At 40.9% G+C, this 26,113-nt stretch overlaps 1 protein-coding gene across 4 annotated transcripts in view; it reads left to right on the top strand.

Moving 5' to 3' along the window:
• The window catches only part of pard3bb (par-3 family cell polarity regulator beta b), a 313,361-nt gene that overhangs the window by 187,913 nt on the left and 99,335 nt on the right, over positions 1-26,113 (top strand). For all 4 annotated transcript variants that reach the window (XM_015359593.2, XM_069196274.1, XM_015359591.2 and 1 more), the window contains 2 exons: positions 3,462-3,671; positions 9,740-9,968. In XM_015359593.2, the coding sequence (XP_015215079.2) occupies positions 3,462-3,671; positions 9,740-9,968 (439 nt within the window). The remainder of the gene's footprint in view (positions 1-3,461; positions 3,672-9,739; positions 9,969-26,113) is intronic.

Below are 26,113 nucleotides of genomic sequence, written 5' to 3'. Positions count from 1 at the left end.
CTGTGCAGCTGTTACAACACAAGCCTTTAACAGTGTAGGCTGATTGCTACATCAGACCAGTTTCTCTGCCTTTTTCGTCCTGACACATGTGAAGAAGGTTCAACAGCTGAAATATTGTTTCTTCTTTCTACTTTCCAGCCTGAAACTCTCAATTTTCTTGGCAAACCACAAATTAACAAGTATTTTGGTAGTTTAAATCTTTCCAAGTACAGTAATCATTCAAGTCCTTTTAAAACAGTGGAGATAAGCATTTTTACCTAGCACTTTCTCTCCTTGTGTTGGAACAGGATGATTATCATAACCACAGCTACAAAAGTTTTCTTTTTTTTCCTTTCACACAGATCACATCGCCTAATAGTTACTGTATGTGCTGCAAGCTACATTTTCTTAAGCGTAATTGTGAAATGACTGCTCTGCACATGTGTGCGCTTTATTTATAAAGTAATTATGTTTTTTTTTCCCAGTCTCAGATGTTTTTACAACACATAGCCTAATAATCATTAACAGATTAAGGCCCAGACCAAGAGCTCAGTTTAACTTTCTGTAAATCAGTCTACTTGTTCTGTCATAGTCTGTACTTTTTAAGTTTTTTTGACTGGTAAATCTAACCATAACTTGAGGAGTGTTAAACATTACTCCCTCAGTAGCTTTTATTTCTTATTTCAACAGTCTATTTAAACACTAATTGCCAAAAAGTATGTTATTCCGAAATGTTTTTTTGTAGTTTTTAAAGTTTCAAGTTAAATCCTCTGTTGTTGTTTGCTTCTAATTGCCCTTCTCCAACAGTCAACCTGTTTTCTCAGGGCTGTAGAAGACTTGACCTTTTCCTTTTATTGCATGCACAAGGTTTTAAGCTGGGACTCAAGAGACGCTGTTGTTACTTGCAGAAATTTGCAATTACTGTGTGGTGCATTTGAGAAACATTGCAAAGATTGTCACACTTTGGAGTGCTGGTCAGATCAGCTGGTTTTGTACAAGGGGCACAACAAACATGGATGTTTTAGATCCATGCATAGGTGTCCATTTCTGAATTAATTTATAAAAACAGAAGAAAAGGCTGAATTCTCTTCAGAGCTTTTTTAGTTCCTCTCAAACTGAAACCTCACAACTGTGTTGCTGACCGGCACTGTCCTAAAGCCTTTTATGACCCCACAGTCCAGCTCTTTACTGCCACTTCTTGTCCATTCTCTTATTAATTTGAGCTCCTTCACCTGCTGTATCCAGGTGGGGGATGCAGGACGACAATTCCTGGTTCCTAAATGTTCACCTGATGGGTCAGGTGACAAAGGGCAGCAGATAATCCCCCGCCCCACAGCATGTTGGGAAATGTAGTTCTCACCAGATCCATTATCTCATATAAACCAAATACTCTCTCATGTTTTTTTATTTGTCTCCCGGTGGTGTGATTCTGGTGGGGGAGGGGTTTCCATGAAAGATATAACAATACAAAGAATATTGGCGGATAGGGTTAGGATTTAATTCTGGACTGGGGTGCCTTCTGTGTAGAGTTTGCATGTTATCCCCTTGTCCTAAAGCAGGGAAAAACCTGCAAGTGAGGCTTGCCTGGCTGCTCCACATTGTCTCCCTAAGGATTTTCTCCCTGGTCCCCGTTAGCTACCTGAACACAATAAGGTAGTGGGTTAGGGATTTGATTTCGGGACAGAAACATTCATAGTCTCGTAGGTATTAGTCTCAATTTTATGTCTTGAGACATCACTTCTGTTGAGAAAACAGTGTGAAAGGGACTGGCTTGATAAAAAGGATATCTTCATGTACCACAGTCCTGCACACAAGGTTGCTTCTTGCTGATTTAGAGTTTAGTTCATACTGCCTTCTGTGACTGTATGGATTAAAATAATACAGCCACTTCAATCTTAATTTGCATGCCCATTAGTGAAAAAAATTGAAGGCAAAGCTTGTTTGAATTCTAACTGACGGTGGCTGTCAATATGACGATTTTTTTGATTCATGAATGCATTGTTAGATCTGCATTCCTTCAGCTAATGATTTCATTTTGATTCTTGTGATTATCTCCCTTACCGTAAGAAAAGGATGTTAGGAGATGTTACAAGATAGATGTGTTTTGGGCTGGAGAGTACTCCAGCAATGTCAAAGTCATGATTGATTGAGATGATAAACAGTGTAGCCTGTTCCTGGCTCAGCAGGACCATTCATCACTTAGATCAGTGCAGGCAAAATTTAAAAAGTAATTTTCATAAAAGGAGTTCAAACTTTAAAAGGGATTTAAGGCAGTGGATTTAACCCGCTATCAGCCCACACATTCAGGGGGATTTAAAGTGCTTACGTAACTTGAAAATTTCCTCTGCTTTGTACCTTTTCCCAGAAGAATCAACCTGCTTTCTTTCTTCTTTGCTGGGCTTTCATATTTATATATATAAATAAATCTTCTTACTTCAAAGTGGTAGTCTGGAAAAGGGTTGCTCTTAATGTACGGCATGTATTGTCAAAGATTTATATTGGTAATTGGACTTTGCACTGTTCTGTGAAGGGCGCTTAATTTTCAGAACGTGCTTAATATGACAGTAATTCAGCAATTGCTCCCTAACCCTTAGCCTTTCACAAGCTTCAGAATCCGTCTGCCTTGATGAATTTTGAGTGTGCTGGGTAGCTCAGTTCTGTCTGAATCTGGCAGCATTATATGTCTGAAGTTGCCCACCGTTCCTTTGAAGTGACCGGGATGATGATGATATATGGCTCTCTTGAGCTGCAAAGGCAGATGGAGGGTTAGAGCTTCATCCTCCATGTGTTCTCATGTGAGAAATTTTGACTTCCTTCATGATCCATGGGTCTCTCGAAATGATGGTAGCAAATTCTCGCAAGAAAGGAGCATAGGTTAAAGTTACAGTAAATTAATAAAGTATAAATAGAAGGGTGGTATAAGACATCTGCAATGGAGGCTATGTCCATACCTCTGTACACCCTGTAATCTTTATTAAATATACTATTTGGATTTCACTGAGGGATGTATTCAGAATGCCATTAGTTCTAATGCCCTGCTGGATATGTTTTATATCTTGATAAAGTACGACATCGCTGATCAGTGATGAAATTCCCAGCGATGGTAAGTAGACATCGCCATCATGTTTATCATATCCAGTACAGCCCTGGGATTAATGTTATTTTGAATCCAGCCCCCAGTGAAAGCAAAATTTGAGAAATTCCTTCTCAAAGATACATTTGTCAGAGAGAGAGAGGCAAACCAAGGTCTTATGAAAACAAATTGGTGTTTGTTCTCATGGTAGTATTTGGTACAAAACCGGGCTGTAAAGCCATACGGTAGCTGAATGTTTTATTGCTTTTAGACAGGAGGGAGAGAGGGGGAAGACCTCTGGGCGTTCCCTGAGTCTTGTCTTCCTCTGGTCTGCTGCGTTGGCGGGTCCCGTTTCGAATGCCCTTGCTCATTTGCCGGATTTCAACCGCTCCCGCCTCTCCCTCGACAGGTCCGCCTCGCGGCGGAGACCTGGGTCCCACCCTGGGCCTGAAGAAGTCGAGCTCGCTGGAGAGCCTGCAGACGGCCATGTCGGAGGTGAAGAAGAATGAGCTGCCCTTCCACAGGCCCAGGCCGCACATGGTGCGGGGGCGAGGCTGCAACGAGAGCTTCCGGGCGGCCATCGACAAGTCCTACGACGGGCCCCCGGAGGCGGATGACGGTACGAGGCCATTGAGTTATAAGCCGGCTCGGTCTGACTGCGCTCGCGTCGTCCAAACTGGGGTGGGGTGGTTCCAATGTGTGACGACGCAGAACTTGCTTTCCACCCTTCCATGACAGACAGGTGACTTCGAGATGATCCATATTTGTAAATAGGGATAAAACAAGGTATTTTGAACTGTAAGATTGGAATTGGGAAACAAAAACCTGAGCCATTAAACATCAGGTGAATAAAGCTGCCTTTGTACCCCATGAAGAAGCAATGGTCGCTGCTAAATTAAATTCTAGCCTCAGTGAAATATATTTTCTTTTAATGGCGTGTAATTGTCCCACAAGAGAATTCATCTTCTTTTGCTGTTCAGTGCTTATTTAAGAAGAACTAGTCTTACAGTGTGAGACAGACGCTGGCAAAAGTTCTGCGAATCTGAAATGGTACCACAACGCTCCCAGACGAGGGGCTCTTCTGTAGGGCAGGCGAGAGTAAATCTTTTGAAGAAGCTGGTGTAGCTTTGCTCAGGACTAGTTGATTGTGGGGTGATGGGGCATCATGTGGGAAAACGACAGAGCTGAAACAACTGTGCGAGAGGGTTTCCCACAGTGCTGCACTGTGTCTCCGGACAAGGCCATGTCACAACAGAGGTTCTGCAGCTGAAGGTCAAGAGCTCTGCTGTCCTGCTGAGGGTGAAGAGTGCGAGAGGAGCAAAAAACGGAACACACCCTCGCCCTTTAGATTCATGAAGGTAGCAGGCGGTTTCCATGAATGAGCATCAAAGCCAACTACAAAAAATCTGTATCAAGCTGACTAACAATTAATGAACTCCCTCCAGGATGACGAGAGTTAGCTCTGCATTGTTCTCAGTGATCAAAGATCGGCTACCAATAAGTACATCAAATGCTGCCTGTGGAAAATGCTGCCAAATGACATTAAAACAAGCACATCCAAATCAATTGGAGAACAAAGTTAATCATTCCTGCTTGTATTAAACAGTGAGTGTTGCAGTGTCAAAAATTAAATAACGACAATTACATGCCGATACAATTCATTATTTGGCTCTGTTCTTTAAAGTTGTCTCCCCCGTATTTAAGTGAAGCCTTCCTCATAGCACGGTGCAGCATCTACAGGCGTTAACCAAATTCTGGGTGAATCCACCCTTCCGGTTAGCAGTGGGATTTTCAGATCGGGAAAAGGAAACAACCAAGCTTAAAACAAAAGAAGACAAAAGGAGGAGAAAAAAAACTGATGAGCTGAACCACAAAATACAGTGAAGTGTTGCACGTTGATACGGGACTGTTCTGTAATTATAAGATGTTAACAAGATCTCCCAGACACCGGCATTTTTTAACGAATGTCTGGGAAGAATGAGAGCCATCAACATCTGCCTCATTTCTGTTACTCTAACTCCGAATTCCCCAAAACGTGAAATTCAGAAAAACGTATCAAACCTACAGTAATACCTTCTCTGTTCCTCCATTCCTCCATGCATTCCGTCTCCACCCATCCTCAGTGGCCAGCTCCTCACTCTGCAGGGGATCCTAACTTCCTGTTTCCTGTGATCTTATTTCACATGAAATAAAAGTAAGCTGTTATATAATCTTACATCTGTATGACTTGGGCAGTCCATCAGCTTACTGCCTCAGGGGTTTATTGTGAAAGCCAGTGAAGTTTGATTCTCGGGACAAGCAAAAGATAATTCTAGAAAACATAGCTTGGTTTATTACAGGATCCTTTCCTTCAGAGAAATGGTGCAGTAGAGTAGTACATCAGAGAATTTGAATGATAAAGTAGGTTTACACCCATTGTTTTGTTACCATCCATAGTGACAGTTAAATCATTTCATCTTCAGTATTTTTGAGCCATGTCTAAAGTAAAAACAAAACAAGTTGTAATATTTAAGATGGCCCACACGTAAGGGAGATAGATCCTGGCTTTGAGAAAGACATCCTGAAAATAAAAAAACAACTAATTCCTCAGTTATAAAAGTAAAGCTTACACAAACTAAAACATATCAAGTGACCACATGATTTTACCACTGCTCTGAACTATCCCAGCTAATCATATTCCAGCCTCATCCAGCTTAGACCTCTCCCGAGAGCTCTCAAGACAGAGTGAACGGATTTCTTTAAGCCTACAAAATCTTTCAGGGTGCATCTTACAAAAATTACATTTTTATTACAGTATATTTCTATTTGTATATACCATGTGCTTTCTGTAATGCTGATGAATATTTTCTGCTGACATTTAGACTTGGAAGGAAGAATGTTATTTTAGAAGGACTCAGGCCTTCTGAGGAATAACATTTGAAAGAAATTAGAACTGCCCACATTTCTTAATTTAAAAGAAATGTTCTCTCTGGCCAGCTTTTGCTCTCCTTGCTTAGAATGAATTATTTAAAAGGAAAGATATGATAAGTAACTACCAGTCTCATTTTGGTCATTTTGGATTCTTACTTCTAGTGGAATATCTTTCGAAACAAGGCTTAATACCATGTCCTTGTACATTACGTTTTTTGTGTTAAGAAATGTTTATGTTTTCAGAATTGTGTTTACTATGATTCATTTTTAATGCCATGTGTCCCCTCATTCTTGGTTTCCATGGTGAATTCAGAGGAGTGATTTGGATTATCTAGGTCAGACACTTTTCAAGATGGGTTGCACAGCATTTCCACTTATTGGAGTGGGTCAGTAGTTTTTCTTCCATCCATTTGTGGAAACTTGTTTACTTGTGGTTGAAAATGCAGTTTTTCAGACAGACTAGGCCTGTCGGAACTGACCAACCCTCTGGATCTTCTGTAGTTTTGTCTACATTCTGATGGAGTTCTCTGACACCTCCTGAAAGCTGAATAAAACAATTCAACAGTTTATTTTCATTATAGCTCATATCACAGAGCTGGAAACACAGCGGTGCCCGGTGATATCTCAGAGGATGGACATGCCAGAGAGCCTTCCAGGGATTTCTTTGGATTTGTTTACTGTTTTCTCCCAGAAGCAGTCCAACACAGGCATGCTACTATTCATTTTGTAATGAAACCACTCTCAATGCGCGATATGGAAAAAACAAAATGAGATGGACTTCAGAACTAAAAGTGGCTCACAGAATATTAATTACTGAATGACTCATCACAGTGGAGTGTGTTGCATCGTCACTAAGAGAAGTTTAGCTTATTTTTCAGCAACACTCAGGCTAAAGAAGAATAGGACACAACCAAAGGCTTATTAGGGTTGCTGTATCCTTTTTTGAGGAACAGGTTTTGTCTTTTCTAAAATACGATTTAAAATACTTAATCATTCTGCGTACATTCCCTTGTTCCTGAGAGTGAATTGGTCCCTGATGTCATCCATCATTCTGTTTGTCTTCATAAAGCGTGCCGAAAAGTCAGATATTTCCTTGACTGCTGGAAAGAGAGTGAAATTTCACACCAATTCCTGCTCAGAGAATATAGCCTTTCCGCTGTATCTTGAGGAGGGGCACTGCAACCTTGCGAAGGGAGTGTGTTGAAGTCTCTGTGAGCTGAGGCTGGCTCTGAGTAGTGGGACCTATACAGTTCTTAAGTGTTGCTTTTCTAATGTCATCAAAGTTGCAGTCAACAGCAAACAACCAGGTATTTTTAGCAATTCAGACTTGGGTACAGAAATACCTGTGACAATAGTTGCAACATAGTTTTCCAAGAAGCATTTAATCTGTCTCAATGTAAGTTGAATTTACATCGCAGTCAGGCCAATTTTTTACAATGTTTTTTCCTCCACAGTATTGAGTAATAAATATTCTTTGTCCAGTGTGTTCATTTTTAATGATGTTGCTGTGTTACACATTCTGCCTGTATTTGTCAGGAAACAATAAATTATGCATCTCCTGTCTGACCACATATCCAAATCAAGGGCTTATTTTTCAGTTTTTCTTTGTTTTTGCTCGATAAATGACATAAGCGATTCCTTATCTACTGCTGAGGGATCAAAATTGCCAGTGCAATTGCGTCTTATGCAGCACAATATCTCAACAGGATGTCCAGAGTTTTTTATTGCGGAAAAAAAAGCTTTGCTCTTGTCCTCATAACACACTCTGCAGTGCCAAGAATTAAAATTCCAGAATTGATGCATAGCTCTGTTGTGGCACCAGACAAGGTGGAGAGAGAATGATAATGAATGAAAAAAAACATCAGGTTAACATCAGAGAATTGTCTGCAGTTTGTGTTTTGAGGGAGAGAAAGCATTCGGTATGCAGTAGCTGCTACACAACTAACAGCCTTTACAATAATGAAGTACCCACCATATTGTCACGTGTGCATATGGCTAACAGCATTGATTTAGTAGTGTGTGTTTTGTCCACCAATTTACACAGCAAAGTCCCATTTCCTGGCTCAAGTAAATTTACATCTGTTCTTTTCACTAAAATGACCATCTGATAAGCATTGCAAAAGCAGTAAAATGAAAGACTTGTTTCAGGAGAGCGATCTAAGATTGATAGCTTACTTTATTCGGCCACACTTCGGATGGGCAGTAACAGATGGCTGTGTCAGCAGCTTTGAAATTATGAGTTTCTCTTCCATTTTGCGTGCATGCTTTTAGCAGTGGGAAAAAAAGGCAGTTTAAAACATCCATTACACCAGGAATGTATTCCCAAAACATTAAGTACTGGGCAAATGACTTGAAAAGGAATCTAAATTTCAAAATGTCCATTGTCAAGGCCTTTATTAAGACCTCAAATGGATAAAAACTACATATGACGTTCTTCCCTTATGGTCCCTTGAAAGAACATTCAGTCCAGCCTTTTGGCCTTTTAGCTGTAGCGTGAAGGCAGTGGAGGTAAAGCTGACACTTCATGGATGAAAAGGATCACATTAGGTGGTTGCAAGATTATTTGTTTGCGTCTGGCTATATATATTTACAGTATGCAAATATCTTACCCTGATGGAAAAGAGAAATTGTCGGCTGACATCCTTAACCACTGCGGCTTACAATATAGAATATTTAAATTAAGGGTGAGCACAATGAACAATTGTGCTGATCTAGTAAGGCTAAAATCAATATAATGACAATGAGACAGGCAAAACCGGTAACAGGCATGTCAGGGCCACCTAAAATAATAAAACGGCAACTGACAGTATATAAAATGGCAGTAACGTGGTTGTGAAAAAAATACGATTGCCAATGGACAGTGTAGGACTTAAGGGGTGAGGGTGGGAGCTGAGAGGTTGCATGAGCTCCCTAAACAGATGGGTTTTGGAGGGGGGGCGAACGCATGGGCAGTAGAAATGGAAGAGCGACCTGGGATGGCGAGGGTTAGAGGTGGGCAAAGGAGACATGGGCAGGGACGGAGCGACGGAGACAACGGTAGGTAAGCGCTGGGGTTTTGAATCAGAGGTGTGGGGGGACCGGAGCCGTGAATCAGCAACGCGTTGAAGAAGAAAGAGTGGGTGGGTGGCTGGCCTTCCTTGTCAGAACTGGAAGGGAAGGGAATCTGGGAGAAGGCCAGGAGTTGTGCTGAACAATTAACGGAGGGTCAGCTTCGGCGACTGTTGCACAAGAAGAGGCAGCAGGAGCAGCGCCAGAGAAGAAATGTGCTGGGAATTGGAGAGAACAGGGTCAAGAGTGGCATGGGCTCTTGGCAGAGAATGAGAAGAGAGAGGATTTCAGGGATGTGAAAAGTTTTTAAGTGTTACTTTAGAAAGAACATAACCCATTGTTCTTTACCAACATCAATTTTAAAACATTCATTCAGTATATAGAGGTTGCTTTTTAATATGAGTAGGCCTATTCTTTGTATACTGTATTTACAGAGCACTTATACTGTTGCTTAAGAGTATTGTGAAACTGCACCGTGGAAAAGTTAAATCTGAAATCCATGCAAGTTGAACTTATTTCCATGGACAAGAGGGGTAGACAGAGAGCAGTGGTTTACCATGACTACCATTTGTTTCTATCAATTGCATACAAAGACGCACGTGGCTTTTTTTAGTAACTAATGTACTCTCAACAGATGCACGTGCTCAGTGCTGACTGTTTTTCAAAGCCACTGCTGTAACTGTTTGAAACCCCCTACCTGATATTCGTTGTCTCTGCCGCCCCGAACAGACGAACTCTCGGACCAAAGCTCGGGACGGGACACCCCTGCCAGCGGGTCCTCGCGCCAGGGCAACCCGGACAACGCTGACGAAAGCAAGAAGGACAAGAAGAAGAAAGCGAAGGAGAAGAAGAAGGACAAGGCGAAAACCAAAGGGAAGGAAAAAGACCGCAAGAGGCTGGAGGATATCGAGGAGCAAGATAAGAAAAGTAAAAAGAAAGGATTCGGAGCAATGTTGAGGTACTTTCTTTCCGTTCTTCTCTAACCAGGGCGGGGCTATCTCACTTTACATGACTCCACACAGTAGCAGGGGGATGACGGAGAGTCGCTGTCAGAAATGGGACAGTTTGCAAAAACGCAAGTTACATCTCTGGCGTACGCCAATATGCACGAGTCAAAGTGGAAGATAGGTGCCAGCATTTTCATGGACTTTTGCAGATGTATAAACCTCTCCAGAGCAAGTAAAATGTTTGCAAGAAGCAGAAGCAGCATAGAAACCCAAAGAAAAACCTAAGCTATTTTAAATAGGCCAGCCAGAAGCGAATATTGAGTGCACTTCACCATAAAGAAGATCACTCTATTGGCCATATACGATTTCTTGTATCAGGAATTTGTCTTTTCGCATACCCCAGCATCCTCTCCATGAGACGCACAGACAGGGAGAGAAGGGTTGGGGTCAGAGCGCAGGGTCAGCCATTTATACGGCGCCCCTGGAGCAGCTGGGGTTAAGGGCCTTGCTCAGGGGCCCAACGGAGTAGAATTCCTCTGCCGGCCGCAGGATTCGAACCAGCAACCTTCCAGCCACAGGCGCAGATCCTTAGCCACAGAGCCACAGCACCGCCCCAGCGGTGAGAAACTGGTGAGAAAAGAGAAACCATTCCCCTCCAATGGGCTATTTTCCCTCTATTCCTCAAGATATTTTGTTCCTTACCTTTTTTGGCCTGTGCCAGGACCAATACTCAATGATAGCATGAAGTGCGACACACTTAGCATCCGCTGGCTGATTGGTAAATATTTCATTAGAATGGACGTTTTGGCTGATTGATTCTGCAAATCAGGCCATATAAGTCCCATCAGGTTAAGCCTGACGGGCAATTACTTTTTTAATTGTTTTAATTTGGCTGGATGCTCTATTTCACACAATTCTTCCCTGAAATGGGTTTCTTGTCACAGTGGGCCAGCAGCTGTAAATATCTAGCCCAGCCTATTCAAGCCCACCAGCAGGCTAGGGGAATATTGGCCACAGTATTTCTGACATACAGTTTAGCCTTCTAAGAGAGGTTTAAAACAGCCTTGTTTGTATGACTAAAACGCAGGGGTTTCACTCTTCCTGAGACAGTTTTTCCCATCTTCTGAAGCATGTTTTGGGAAAGTGGGCACTTCTGCTGGGACACTTTCCTGAAAAGGTCTTTTTTTTTTCTTTTCTTTTCCTTCCATTAAATGCTTGACCTTTTCGAGAGCTTTCACCTCAAATTCAACCTTTACAGCTTGTCTTCCCATACGCCCTTAGCAGCACTTTAAAACCCAAGTGTCACCAATTTTAAATAACCGTTTCTCAAATATTTAAGACTTGTGCAGAATGAATTAGCACTTTGAATACCAGTCAAAAGGGGGACGTGCTTTATCATGGCTTTGTGTGGTTGAAATTCCTTGTGGTCACCATAAAAAGTTCAAGCTTTGATCAAGACGATATCTGCTTCAGGTCCTTGAATCTGAGGACACTGTTGAGTTGAAACCATGAGAAATCCATTATGATTCATTTCTATCCTTATTATTTTGTTATACTGTATATCCACACAATTTGGAGACTCAATTGCATGGTTATGTCTCATCTCACAGCTACAAACCCTGCACCCACACTGGGGAATGAGGAAGTGTAGGCAGGTCTCCCTCTTCTTTGACTTTTAACACATGAGGGGCATCCTCATGCAGGAGGTTCAGAGAAGATTGGAGGGCAAGCATGTCCTTCATGCCCAGGAAGTCACTTTATCAAGTTTTACCCTTGCAGGTGGTCAGCCAGTGGTCCGGCTGAGTGCATCCCAGTTACAGCTGAGGCCTTGATCGTCTGTTTGAGTGTCTGTTTCTCTTGACCTGCTGGGGACCCACCTTATTTCTTCAACGATACGCAACGAGGTCAAAATAATTAGTGCATTTTAAGACCCATATATATCTCTGTTTCCTGGACCTTGCAATCAGCCAACTCCCTCTACCCCATCTATCTGTTGTTAACTTAAAGCAGGGTGCTTCATTTTTAAGTGGTAATCTAGTTCAGTCTGACGTATCTGATTCTGTACTAGTATTTCATTCATCCACTTTAACAATACTCTTTTACAAACCTTATTTTTAATAAGTGCCAGGAATATTAATAGGTTTCCTGGCTGTATCTCATCTTCCAACTGAATGGTCTGCATTTAAAATGGACAGTGTATATGTACAGATTATAGATATAGTCAAAGGACATTTGTGGTTTTGCAGAGATAAGCAGTTATTACACAATTTGACAGTGCACTCTTGGCAGCTAAAGTAAAGATTATTGATGGCTGTGTTTTATTTGAGCAACAATTAAAAAGAAATAGCCAGTACATTTGAGGATTAAGAGGGAATTGAAGCCTAGTTGATGATGATTTACATAGACTGCTGATTACATTAATATGTGCTGTGAACAGACATTTTGTGTTTACTTTTGATGGCAGGGTTTCATTTCTGTTGCTAAGAGGATCATTTTCTTGTCTTGCATAGAGTGTGCTGATTGAGCTCTTGATTAACCCAGTCCGTTCTGCCACAAGTGTCATTACGAAGTGAGACTCCTTTTTTGTTAAAAATCAAATAGACACCCCATTTATTTTTTCTCCTTTGCTCCCAGTCTGCTAATCGGTACATCTTCTGCACCAGTATGCAAGGAGCGAGGACTTGGTATTTTTCCTCCAGCACACCCATTTGCTATTTGACACACTGCAGGTTTCAGAGTAGGAGCCATACAGGGTGGAAGGCATTGATTGGAAGAGGAATCATCCATCTGTCACTGCCAGCACTGTATGATAAGATCACTTTATTGGCCATATACAATTTCTTGCATTAGGAATTTGTCTTTTCACATATCCCAGCTTGCTCTCCATGAGACACACAGACAGGGAGAGAGAAGCTGGAGGTCAGATCCCCCTAAAACTCACTCAAAGTATGTGGCCAGTTGAGCATATCCTTACTCAAAATAATGAGAAGTGGTTAAGTGAACACCGACAATTACAGAGGAAAATGTAAAACATTCAGTGTTTAGGTTGCCACAAGTGGCAAGATTAGGTTGTGTAACCTTCTTCGAGTCTATGCTAACATTTTTAGAATAGCCTTAAACTAAGGTATCTCACACCGATGGTGCTTGTCTAACTGTGTGACAGTGGACTCAGTCCGGTAGTTGTCACAGACTCCAGCATAGGTGACATGTGGACTACCTTTACAGATTAAGGCATTCATCATCCCACACATGACTCCCTGTCTCTGTGCACAATGACTATTAAGTGTCTGCACACATCACTTATAATCAACTGGTTTCTAATGTACCAGAAAAACTGTTGTTTGCTCTGACTTGATAGTTTCACAAGAACATTTTTTATAAGTTCCCTTCCAACAGTGTTTCTCACGCTCTCTTTCCTAAGTCCTGTTCACCCTTCTTTGTATGTTGCATCAAGCAATTTTTGCAAGATATATTGTTTCGGTCAGGATTCTTATCAGACTTTTTTTGAGGCAGCTGGCAAAGTTTTGATTTATATCTTAAAAAGGATTTTCCCAAGCATCAAACTGTGCTGAGCAACTCGATTCTCATGTAGCTTATTTTTCCCCCCACTATAGGGGCTTATCTTACTAAAATCTAAATCAACAGGTGGTAGGTGAAGAACACCTTGCTGAGGAATTGTGCTGTTTTTGGCTTTGCAAACCCTTGAAATAATAACCGCAGTGTGAGGTTTATTGTGCTTTAGTAACACTGTGCATGTTTCTTTTAGTGTTGCCAGCCCGTCTCATTAGGCAGTAGTTTGAGTAAATGTGTAAATCCTGCAGACTTAATCCTTTCAAATCCGGTCATAACAAATACCGATATACTGTATGTATTTCATGGACTTGCCAGGTGCCACAGATTTAGACCTGTGAGGTGAAAACTGTTCCAGAAATGACTGGAAACTGCCTTGAAAGCTCTGTAGGATTTCTAGGTAGGAAATGCTGAAGTCAATGGTGAATTGTGGGAGAGTGTTCAGCAGTAGTACCCTTAGCTAATACACTTAGCTAATACACCCCTGACTTTGTGCAGCTGTGGGTTGGTAGATTACATTCAATCTGCTATATTTAAAGATCACGTTTTAGAAGAGTTTACAAAATGGGTAACTGGGCAAACTAAAATACCTCAGGCAAGGGCCCAACTACAGTATGTGACTAAACTGACAGTTTTAAAAATCCATTCTGGAGTTTTCCTCACTTATTGAACAGCTCGTTAATCCTTGTCCAAATGAAGAGATCCTCCAAAAAAAAAAATCCAAACAGGCATTGAACCATGATGATTGTTTACAAGACTGGAGCAGAACATTATGGACAAATAATGTATAATCCTTTTTGGATCCATAAGAACACAGTTTTAAGAAAGCAAACTGGGCTGACAATGTCCCATGCTGTTACAGTAAAGTAATAGTGATAACATAGAGCTTTTTTGTGTGTGTAATGAACAGTAAAATAGTTTATTCCAGGCTTCTCCTGTTTAAATTGGTCAAGTAAGGCTTAACCTTATCTGTTGTATAGTTGGCTGGTGGTGCAAAATGGCTTCTGTACATTCACCACAAGGGATGCCGTACTGTGGTTTTGTCATGTAGGACTTCCTAGAAGTCTTAGATGCGTCGGGTGGATGACTTTGGGGTGCTGCTTTCATTTTCAGTGCAATAACGATCCCAAACAGGAGAGCCTGGGTCAACCTAAATAATACGAATCAGAAACAACAAGAACCACTCCAGAATTCTGCCCTTCAGACATTTAAAATGTAGGATTAGCTTGTACAAATGTTGTACATCATGGTGTAGTATGCTGTGGGATGATAATACATGTAGAAATACAGTATGTGGCGATACACCACCAGATTTTTGTGACAGAATGAAAGTTGTAATTGTTGAGTGGAGGGACAGTTTTGTTCAGATCAGCCACCAGTTTCATTGTAGAAAACATTTCTCTTCGAGAAGGATAAAGAGTTTTCATGTAAACGGTTTAGTCTAATTGTTTTGCTGTATTGGTTTTTGCATCACTAGCATAGAAAGCTCAGCACTTACCTCTTAATTCTTGAAATGCGTGCATGGCTATCTGAAAGTTTCGTGCTTAGAACCAGTAATTTAATTGACAGAGGCATAACTTAGCTTTGTGGCATGATGATTATATATATATAGGAAAATGTGGCCTTTCAAGGTGATTGCATCTTTTTACACATAATCAAACCTCTGTAAGTCAGGTGTGTATCTTTCAATATTTAGTAAGATCAGTTTCTTCACAAGATCACATTCTGCAGCTGTCTCCTTGAGATTGGGTTATGATACTTGCACTATAACCCATCTTGTCTTGTATGAGTATATCATGATCAGATATTACCTATGAATAGAAATGATGTATTTATTTAAAAGTGTTTTATAAAAAAAAATGTGTGAAATAGGCTTGGCTGTATCATTTCCATTTTGTTCCCCCTCATTTTACACACCACCTGCTATACAAAAGCTGCCTAGAGTGCCAGTCACTTGAATCATTTTCTTTCTAATTTAGTAGCTGAACCAGACATTACAGTTTATCGTGGTCAATGTATTATGCGAAGATGAGGGCGTGGGATTAGATGGCTGGTGAAATACGTTTACATCAAGCTTGTTGATAGGTTTACACCCAGACAGATTGGTGAAGAAAATAAGACAAAGCCACTCTTTCTTCTGGTCTCAATATCTGACATCCGAGGGTAAAATGATCACGCAGTGCAGCAGTTACTTTAAGGTGCTGAAGAACTCATCTCTGTTCATTTTATAGTGGGACAGTGCATGTGCTACCATCCAGATGAGGCTGGTATTCTTGTTTATAGTGGATCCTGCCAGAGTAAAGAGATCTTATTCTAGTCCTGGGCACGTTAGGATCTGGCATATGTTCCAAGGAAAAAAAAAATACATCTACAGTAGACCATCTGCATATCCTAAGTATCATATTTTAGCTCCATTCCTGGAGGTCTGCACACATTCTGGAGTTCCAGCTGTGCTCTTTACTTGACTGTTGCCTTAACTGCTCATCTTTGATTGGAACATTTTCCTGCTGAGACGTTTGGAATTTTATCTCACTTATAAAATACAGGAGTTAAGTGGCAGCCTGCAACCTTTTAAGGAGCTGAAAACATTGGAAGGGTTCAAATGAAGCCTGTTATGAAGTCAGTTGAGGGGTTCAGTCGTGTAATTCGAGAGGTTGGCCGGACCACGACACCAACAGGAGCAGGACTGAGTGCTGCCTCTGACCTCAAGCAAAAAGTTCCAAAGTGAGTTGCCAAGTGCTTGTGTCCTCAGCAAGATTTTTCCAAAAGATGTGACGTGTTTATGAAAAGAAAAAGCGATGGACCAGTGCGAAGTCTAGTTGATGGACCTTACTGCATGTGAAGTGTGCACACAGTCTATATGCGTCTGCACGATAAATTGGCTCAGTAGGCGCTTGTTTCTATCACAGGCATAGCTCTCCCTGGTCCTGCCAGGCTCCATTCGTACATTGCCTCTCTCCCTAGATGGTGAACAACTCCGCCATGCCAAAAGAACGGCTCCTCTCTCGCGGCAGAGTTTTACATGAGCTCGTTTTTGGAGGGGGAGGTGATGTCATTTCTGTAACTCGCTCAGCGCCGCTGAGCCCCTGTTGCACTTCATTCACGGGCTCGGCTCTAAGATCTCGATGATACGAGTTCCACCCCGGGCTGCGTCGCCATCTGACTGTGGCGTTGAATCCCTAAACGTCCGTCTTTTCCGAGCACACGTTAGGATTGCTTCTTTAGGGCTGGCTCGGCTCGCAGTGGAGCCGTGATCCCTGGACTTTACAGGCAGTCTTGCCGGGGCATCAGTCAGGGAAGCATTTGCTCCTCTTATTGGCTTTTAAACTCCTGTATGTCACTGTGCAGCTTGTAACATGTCAAAACACAATTAGCTCAATGGGTGGGCTAACTGGAGGTGCCCGACTTCCTCATTCTCTGCAGGCAGATGAGTGATCCCTGTGAGCCAGGATGGCGAGACACTGCTACTAACTCCATCTTGGATTAAGCTGTTGTGGGAAATTCTTCATCAGAGGAGCAGGACACAGCCTTGTGCAGATTCAGTTTTATTGAGGTCAATAAGGACAGCAATGCACGCTGGGTCTGCCCCACAGAACAGCCAATCTGCAAGGGTTTCCCAGCTCTTGTATACAGTACAGTTAGACTCAGTGCTTGGCCTGTTCTTTCCAGTTTTATTGAGCTCAATAAGACCTCAGGAACAGACCCAGCACGCATTGCTGTCCTTATTGAGCTCAATAAAAACTGAATCTGCACAAGGCTGTGTCCCACAACAAAACAAATCGTCAATTCTAAATCTTAAAAAAAAAACCAATGCTTTCCACAATTCTTTGCGGAGTAAATGCTTGTGGTATCCACTTTCTTCCCTGCTCTTCTCTTCTGGATAAAGGCCTCCATTAGAGGTTTCCTCAGACATTTTTTAGACTTCAGTCCCTGCTCATATCGCTTTCAAAAGAAACTCGCCTCGACGTGTAATATGTGCATATATTTTCATCGCATCGACACCCTCCTGCTATTTTTCAGATTTTGTTTTGAATAACAACGGAGCTCATATCCACTCAACACCCACATTTTCATAAAATATGTTTTATCAGATAGATCAGGTTGATATGTGTAGGCAGTATATGAATTCAAATGGAGGCACCCATCAAAGTAAGCTAGACTGATTGCACACGCAATTTAATTTGGGTGAATATTTCAGAAGCAACAACATTAATATTTTGTTAGATTATTAATTTCAAGTAGCAGTAGGTCAGCTAAATGTGTTTTAAGACGTCCTCATCTCCAACTCATTTTGTACAATTGTACAGTAAAATCAAACATCAATAATCTGAACTGTTCTGAAAAGGAGATTCAGTACAAATACTTAATGCATTATATAGTGCATTTGCAATACATTATAAATGCATTATAAAATCACATTAATATTTTTGGGAGATTTGCTATGATTCTTGTATTACCTTAGTGCTTATTCAAAGCATTTAACACTAATGAAAAATTCTTGGATTTTTAACATAATACCTGCCAAGGTTAAGTTAGTAGTTTGCAGTAAACCTTTAAAGACTACGTCATAGTGTGCCTGTACCCTCCCCACACACCAGCTCTTAAGTGGGGAGGAGAACAGAGTGATGAAGCCAGTTCAGAGATGGGGATTATTAGGAGGCCGTGATTGGTAAAGGCCAGTGGGAAATTTGACCAGGATGCCGGGGTTACACCCCTAATATTTGCAAGAAATGCCCTGAGATTTTTAATGACCACAGAGAGTCAGGACCTCTGTTTTATGTCTCATCCAAAGGACAGCGCCTTTTTACAGTGTAGTGTCTCCGTCACTATACTGAGGCATTAGGACCCACACAGGCTGCAGGGTGGGCACCCCTTACTGGTCCCACTAACACCACTCCCAGCAGCAAACTTAGTTTTTTCCAGGAGGTCTCTCCTCCAGGTACAGACCAGGCTCCTGCCTGCTAAGCTTCAGTGGGGTGATATGGCTTGCAGGGTGAGATGTGTTTTTTGTGTTCAAAATACAAGTGAAATTTAATAAATCTATTGTTATACTGATTCTGGGTTGCGCATGGTTTTAAGCAACACCATTTTATTCCATAACGACTTCTGTGCTTGTGAGAGCTGAAACAGGATTACTGTTCTTCCTGGAGAAAGCAGCATGTTCTCAGTAAGAATTTCAAACACTTCCACATCAGTTTCGCAGCCAGATGTTTGCTAAACCACTGGAATTGCCTTTTCACAAACAAAGGGATTCAGTAGCATTTACAATTTTTCTTTTTCTTTTTACAATTCCTTGTTGGACCTCTTTAATGGAACTGAGAATTCAAAGCATTTTCTTTGACTTTTACACACTTGTGTGTTTTAATTTGACGAATTTATGTAAGCGCAGCAAGGGACCGCCGTTCATGCTGTAAGTTGCTTGTGATACTGAAGCAGAAAGATTCCAATCAGTTCTTCCATTTTATTTATGCTTTTCGTAGTAGTGGAAAGATTAAATTAATGGGCAGGCAGCCTTTGTATAGCAAAGCCTATTGTGTGGGCATTGACAAAATAAGAGAGATTATTTCTGATATTGTTACAAATTACCATCCTTCATAATGAAACTCGGCTAATTGCTCTTATCTACATCAACAAGTGTGCGCATTCTTTTTTGGCATTCGACTGCAGCAGCCTAGAAGCTAGGGAAGTTGCTTGGAACAGACTGTCATGCTGTTGGCTGATTGCTGTGCCCCAGGCAAAAAATGACTATCTCAAAGAAGCATAATTATTATATTACAGCGAAAGATAAGAAACCATATTGTTCCAATGTGTGGGCTTCCTTTATTGAAAGGGTTGAATGGTCTCGGGCTCAAATTCATATTTTTATATACACGGAACTACCGCATTATTGTTATTAAGACATTTAAAATATGAAAGCAGTTGTTGGGGCTGGGAGGGGGGCTGTGCTGAAAGGCAACTTTCAAAATAAGATATTCACCTAGAAGGAGTTGGAGGGGTGAGCACAGATAAGCGCCACAATTTCCTGTGAAGTCCAGGTGTAACCGTGATAGAAGAGTTTCAGATGCTGGCTCGTTATGAACTTGTCCAAGTCCTTCTCTTTTTTTGTGGGGGGGGCTCGGGGAAGATTTTGAATTCTGAAACTTTTTGTGTGGCGACAGATGGTCTGCCTTGTGTTTTCTTCAGTTTGGTCTCCATTCCAGTTCTGGAAGAGGCGCGGCTTTAAACACAGGGTGCCGTGTCCCCTTGGATTTGGCTGTTAGACCAGATGGACATCTCTTCTCTCTGTCTCAGTATTTTGTATTTGCAGCTCACTGAGAAGGGAGGCTATAATTGTACTATACATATTTTTCTGACTTGCTCTTGACTTACTTTTGTTTCTGCATAGTGAATCAAATCAAATCAAAACCAATTAAACCAAACTTATCAAATGCTGATTCCCTGGCTGAAATAGACCTAGTCCAGACTTTGGAAGCCCTATCATCTTACATTGCAGAAGATCTGCTTTATTACGGTTACACCTACTCTGTTCACCAAAGTTTCTTCCAGGTGAGCTGTCTTGAAACAGTTTAGCATTTTTGTTCAAGGCATTGAGAGTTTTGCTAGACGTTAACTTTGGGTTTCCAGCATGCCATAGGAAATCAGAAAACAAAACCTTGTCACTGGGCTGCAGTGTCCTTAATCACTTAGTATATCCTCAGGATAAACCATTGAGAGATTTATTGCATATCGGTATCAAATTATGGCTAGTGTTTTGGTATTTTCAAGGAGCCAGATATCTCGGTGGTGTTTTTGTACATGTTGTAGCAGCTTTTCAAAATATGCATTGGTAGATGACTTGGGGTGATTGGCAAGCCTGTTTAACTGCGTCTAACAAATCTGGGTTATGTGAGATGGGTATACTGTCATTTCAATGCAAATGATAGATTGGAAAGGGAGAGTTTTTAAGGCATACGGTTCTAGGGGATTCCAGCTTGGCCAGTGACTTGAGGGGATGTAAAATCATTACAAAAGGCATTATCTAGCTGGAGGCTCTCCCTAGGTAATGGAGAGCAGATCTGGGGAGGAGGAGTTTGTCATTCCAAGCCCATGTATGTTAATAGGTTCTAAATGGAGCTTTAGCTGGTGCAGAGGATGAGGTGCAGATGGTGCTGCTTAAAAATTCTCTTTCACTCGGAGACCCTGCTGCTGTTGCGGAGTGACAGCGATGGAGGAGACTGGCTGGTGAAAATGTTGTTTTACTGTACCTGAAAAGGAAACTTCTTTATCGCCAAAATTCCCTCCTACCCCCCCCCAACACACACACACACACTCACACACTCTTATCTTTATCTACTGTTTGGGGGTACTTTGTATTATTGAATCCCATTGGGCATGCATTAACCCCTAACCTCTTGATAAGCATTTTACAGGCCCCTTTCTTTTCCTCTGCACGCTTTCTCCCACAAAATAACAGGAAAAAAAAAACCTTTATGGAAACCTTTTTTAGGGCAGAGGTATGGACCTTTATACAATGAGAGTAATTTAGCCTGCTCCCTGAAAACCTGACAAATTTTAAGCCTGCATCTCTGCCTGCTGCTTCTGTGTGCTCGCCATGGTAACCACTCGTAGAGGAAGCTTTTCTGAGCACTCAGAGCCTACCCTGGAACCTGACAACTCTTCTGCGGTCGCGCGGGTAGGCCTGTGTTACGAGCAGCATGTGCTGTCTTTGTGAATGTTGTTTTTTTTGATGAAACTCATCAGTTTATTCCAAGTGAAATGTCAGGCTTGGCGAGGTGAACTAGAACAGAATGAAACTAATTGCTGTTGGAAAGCTGAGCCCACTCACATTTGTAGCTTTTGCAGCATGTCCACAATTCTCATTTTAAACTCTATACATACAGTTAAACATTATGCATCACATCAGACCAGGTAACTCTTTCCACTGGTGAGTTATTTGTGTGCTCGATGGGCTTGAAGATTGCTCTAGAGCTGGCCACACTCTTGGTGTAAAGAGTTTGACACGGACCCGTGTCCACTGTTAATGTGATCTGCTTTTCTTTGAGAACTAAATGTTCTAAAAAAACCTTTAAAAATATCTAATAAATCTGGAAAAAAAAACATGTTTATTATCAGTAGTATATCGCAACCTCAGTGTGTTTCCTCACCCCTAGTGGTCTAGGAGTGAGGCAGTTATTACAATTGCAGTTTGGTGTAAAGGCTTTCTTGTTGTCGATAACTAAGTCTACATTTTTTACTGTGGCTTAGGAGCAAACTTTATTTTTTAGAATATTTTTCCCTTTACGATTTACTGTTCTCCCTTTCTGTTAGAAATGAGACCTGCTGAACCTGCTGTAGATAGAGTTGTGGTGTGGGTAGAGAGTGCAGCCACCACACTATTTACATCCAAGTCCACTGGTCTAATACTGAGGCAGCTAAGACTGACAACATTCATTCTGGGGCCAATAAGGCCGTGCCTGTATCACTGTGCATTTTCCCTGTTTCGTTTAGTGAGTGAATTGTGTCTGAGCTTTTAATGAACTTTAAACTTGAAGAGAATGGTGTGTATCTCTTTGAAGATGAAGTGTGTTTGGGAATAAAACAGAGCATCTGCCGTGAATTATTCATAGGCCTTTCTGCTGACGTGTTTCACAACAGGATAAAAAGATGAGCCTCATCTTCCTATTTATTGTGTTTTATTTTAAACCTTCAGTGACCTTCAGTGTTAGGTGAAGTGATGATTTCTAAGTCACAGATCCAAATCCACTGGGCTGCTTCGTTGCCATTTTTTAAAATTATTCTTCAAAAATAAAACAGAAAAAATTGCAGTGTGCTTTCAGCCTCACAAATAGCTTTGTCATTTAAAGTGAGAAGGCAGTAAATTCTGAGGTTTTCAACATGTAAAATAGGCAATTCATTGTTCCAAATGTAATTATGTGTGTAACTGGGATCTGTTGAGGGAATTTTCTTGATAACTTCTAAACAAGAAGAGCAGTGTGCTGTAGTTTAACATTTTCCCACGTGTTCTCTGAAGCTAAGAGGACAGTATGTTGTGTTAATATACAACACGTCTTCTGGATCTGTCTTACACAATATGCGTGCAACTATTTCTTGTTTTCTCAGCTTCATCTTTGAATCATTCTCTTGTTTTTTTTTCCTGGTACATTTTGGCTAATCCCAGCCTTGTGAATCTACAGGTAGGTCTCAGATCTCACCTGCTGTGGTGCAGCTAGGTTTTGTTCCCCTTGCTGTCAGTTGTACAGGAAGAGGGTTTTGGAAGTTACAGTCAAACAGCCAAAATGTGCAGTAGTTCAGCCCTCACCTCTGAAACCTGATTGGATGCTAGGAAACACAGAAAAACATAATTGCTTCTACTTTTCTTGACGTTTAGAAGCCATTGATTATAAATGTAAAGCCAGCAAGGAGAAGAATAAACTGTGTTTCTGGATGCAGCAAATGTAAACAGTACTTTACCACTGCAGTTCACACACACACTATCTTACAAGATTACAAGTTTAACAATTATTCTGTTTTAGATTAGTATATTTGTCAGCAATTAGACCAGTAGCTTGGGCTTCATTGAGCTAATATGCAATAAGTTTTCTTTATAGTGCATCGTCCTTCTGTAATCCACTCTCACCAAAGTCTTTAATAACCTTGTGAGGAAGATTGGTTCTAGACAGTGGATCTGAGTGGCAATAACATGGTGATCAAATGTAGGTTGACGCCGAACATCCACCTTGAAGTGGAAATCAAGAAGCTAGTGAGAACACATTTGTGGCTATGGATCAGTTTTACACTGAAATTTAGATGTACTCCTAAGTAAGAAAGGAGACACAGGAAACGGAACGAACAATGTAAAGATTTCTGAGACGGTGGTCAGGTGACAAGCATGTGTCCCACCCCTGGGGCATCTCGAAATGAGGCTGTTTTTTGGACCAATGTGTTGTACTGTACTTAAAAGTGCCCCTCCATCTTCAACTCTACGAGTTTGCATCAGCCTGTCTGAAACATGCTCCTCTTAAGACGGTAATATAACATAACATCACTTTATTAGCCCTATACAATTTCTTGCATTAGGAATTCGTCTTTTCACATACCCCAGCGTGCTCTCCGTGAGACACAGACACACAGACAGGGAGAGAAGCTGGAAGTACAGTTGTTGTTGTTTTGAAATATCGGGAAAATGAACTCATTTTGAGATCCATGAATCCAGTAATCCCTTATTTGAAGGTAGTAGCAACACATAGCCTGTCCTGGTAACTCAGCTCCCACAACAGAAATATGCCCTCAATGAAAAGGCGGTCCATTGTAGAGTAAACATACACACGCAAGCACAATTTAGAGATAGGTGGCCCACCAGGTTTTCACAGGGAGACCATATTAACTCCCAACAGAAAGCACCTCAGTCCAGAATTGAATCCAGGGCTCAAGAGCTGTGAGGCAGAAGCAATATCCACTAGGCCACTGTCATGCCCTAATTAACCAATTAATGGTTAATTAGATGGTATCTAATTGATCCAAAGATCTTATCTTGTCATTTTTTTTTAAGAAACCTAGGTATCAGCTTAACCAGTATGGTAGGGTATCCCTTTATTTATACCCTCAGTCCAAACAGTAGTGTACACAAATTTCCTTTTTTTTAAAAATAAAGAATATAGCATTTCAAATTTGGTAAACACTAGAAGCCTGGTCATATGAGTTTATCATTTCTGGCATTCAGAATTATTATAGCTCTGGGGCATTTTAACTGAGCACAGCACTGTTTTCCTCCTGCTTGGAAAACTACAAATGGTCTTACAGAAGGAATGAGGCTGGGGAATTCATTTTTCTTTTACGCATCCCTCTTTTTCTTATTCTACTGCAGTAAAACAGATCTGTATCTGTAAATGGAAGTTCACCAATGTGTTCAAAAGATATTATATCACTCAGACATGAAGTCCACTTTCTTGGAGTTGAATGCAGCTGTACAGAATTGCTTGACTAACTGGGGGTATCATTTATTTAATTTAGCTAATTTTATTTTCTTTTAAAATGAGTTAAAGCCTTTTAAAAGCACTATGCCCTGTGAATACCCTTTCACCTCAGATGCAGTCCCTTTACTATGAATCTGGAAATAATACGTTGTGGTAATTGTTTCTTTATTGTACTATTTACAATAGTGTCCAGACTTTGACCTTTGCCACAGTTGGTAAAAACACATTTTTTTCTGGAGGTAGAATGCAGACACAAACTTTACACTTTCTTTCTGCACAGGGTAATTTGATACTATTGCTCAACAGTGGGGCGTTTTTGACGAGCATTTCATTTTCTGTCTCGTTTGTTTCTTTCTCAAGGAGGAAAAGCTTATCTGTTCAGAGACGCCAAGATACTTCATGAGAAAGTCCAGTATCTACCCGTGTTTAGCAAAAAAATAAAAATAAAAAGTAAAAAGAAGTGGATGCCTGTAGTTCCAGGGTGCTTTTTTTTACCCCAGTGATTACAAGATAATTTTATTTCCCTTAGTTTAAAAATATTTTTTATGTCCTTCATAACATCCAAACTATCAAATGATACATTGCGGACATAATATAGTGTGAGCTCATTCCCCATGCATTTTCATGTAACACAATTTTGTGAAAACAAGGGTAGAAAAGATTCATTTGTTTAGCTCAGGCATTTAACTGTGGATTTTTTTAACATGAAGCATTGTGAAAACAAGTGATCAGCTGTTTACATATCTTTCATTTTATCTTCTCTGAGGTCTAAAAAAATCTATAAACTGAACCAGAGTTTGGCTTTCAAAGGCAGCATGAAACTAAACACACTAAAACTGTGGCTTGCTCTTGCATTTGTGGTAAGTTGATAAAATACTGTATATGTCTGATGAAAACTGAAGAGCCTTAGTCCATGTCTGCCAACTCATGAGTCTGTTACAGAGAAGCACAGCAGTCGTATTACATTAGTTAGCTAAGTATTACATTAGTTAGCTCACTGGGCAGATATACATGTACAGTGTTATGTACATTTTAAGAAGGGGGCTTTTAAGTAGTATTGTTCCATTGGGTAATAAAACACAGAGACCAAGCCATGTGATTTCAGAACAGCGTGTACCCAATGTTTTCTTTTCAGTTCAAGTTCCCTGAGCTGTTTAGGATTGTGCATAAATAGTTGATGATGATGATCATTATTATTATTGTCATTGTAATCATTGTTGTTGTTATTGTTATTATACAAATTGGTTACAAAATATATCAAACCAAAGCATTCAAATGTAAGAACAGAAAAGATACAACCGTGCGCCACTTGGACAGTCCTTGGCTTGCTTGTAGAATGAGATATTCTGCTTCCAAAAGTCAGTGCACTGGTTCAGAGGCCAGAAAACCAGTATGAACCTCTAGAAGAGATTGAACTAATAAGGAGAGACCACATACCAGCCCGGGATCTGTCCAATCTGTCCTTTATCTTGCATTGGCTACAGGACAGGACATTTTCATGCATCAGCAGACAAGCTCTGTATCGCTGTATTAGTATGAAAATGATTTTTGGAGGTAATATTTTGACAGCTGAGAGATGAAATGAGTGACTTGTGTGGGCCAGAGAGAGCACAAGCTGAGGTGGAGGAAGAGAG

The sequence above is a fragment of the Lepisosteus oculatus genome, chromosome 12 (assembly GCF_040954835.1).
Source record: "Lepisosteus oculatus isolate fLepOcu1 chromosome 12, fLepOcu1.hap2, whole genome shotgun sequence".
NCBI lineage: Eukaryota > Metazoa > Chordata > Actinopteri > Semionotiformes > Lepisosteidae > Lepisosteus > Lepisosteus oculatus.
Note: the sequence above shows the minus strand (reverse complement) of the source record. Positions and strands in the feature narration are given on the sequence as shown.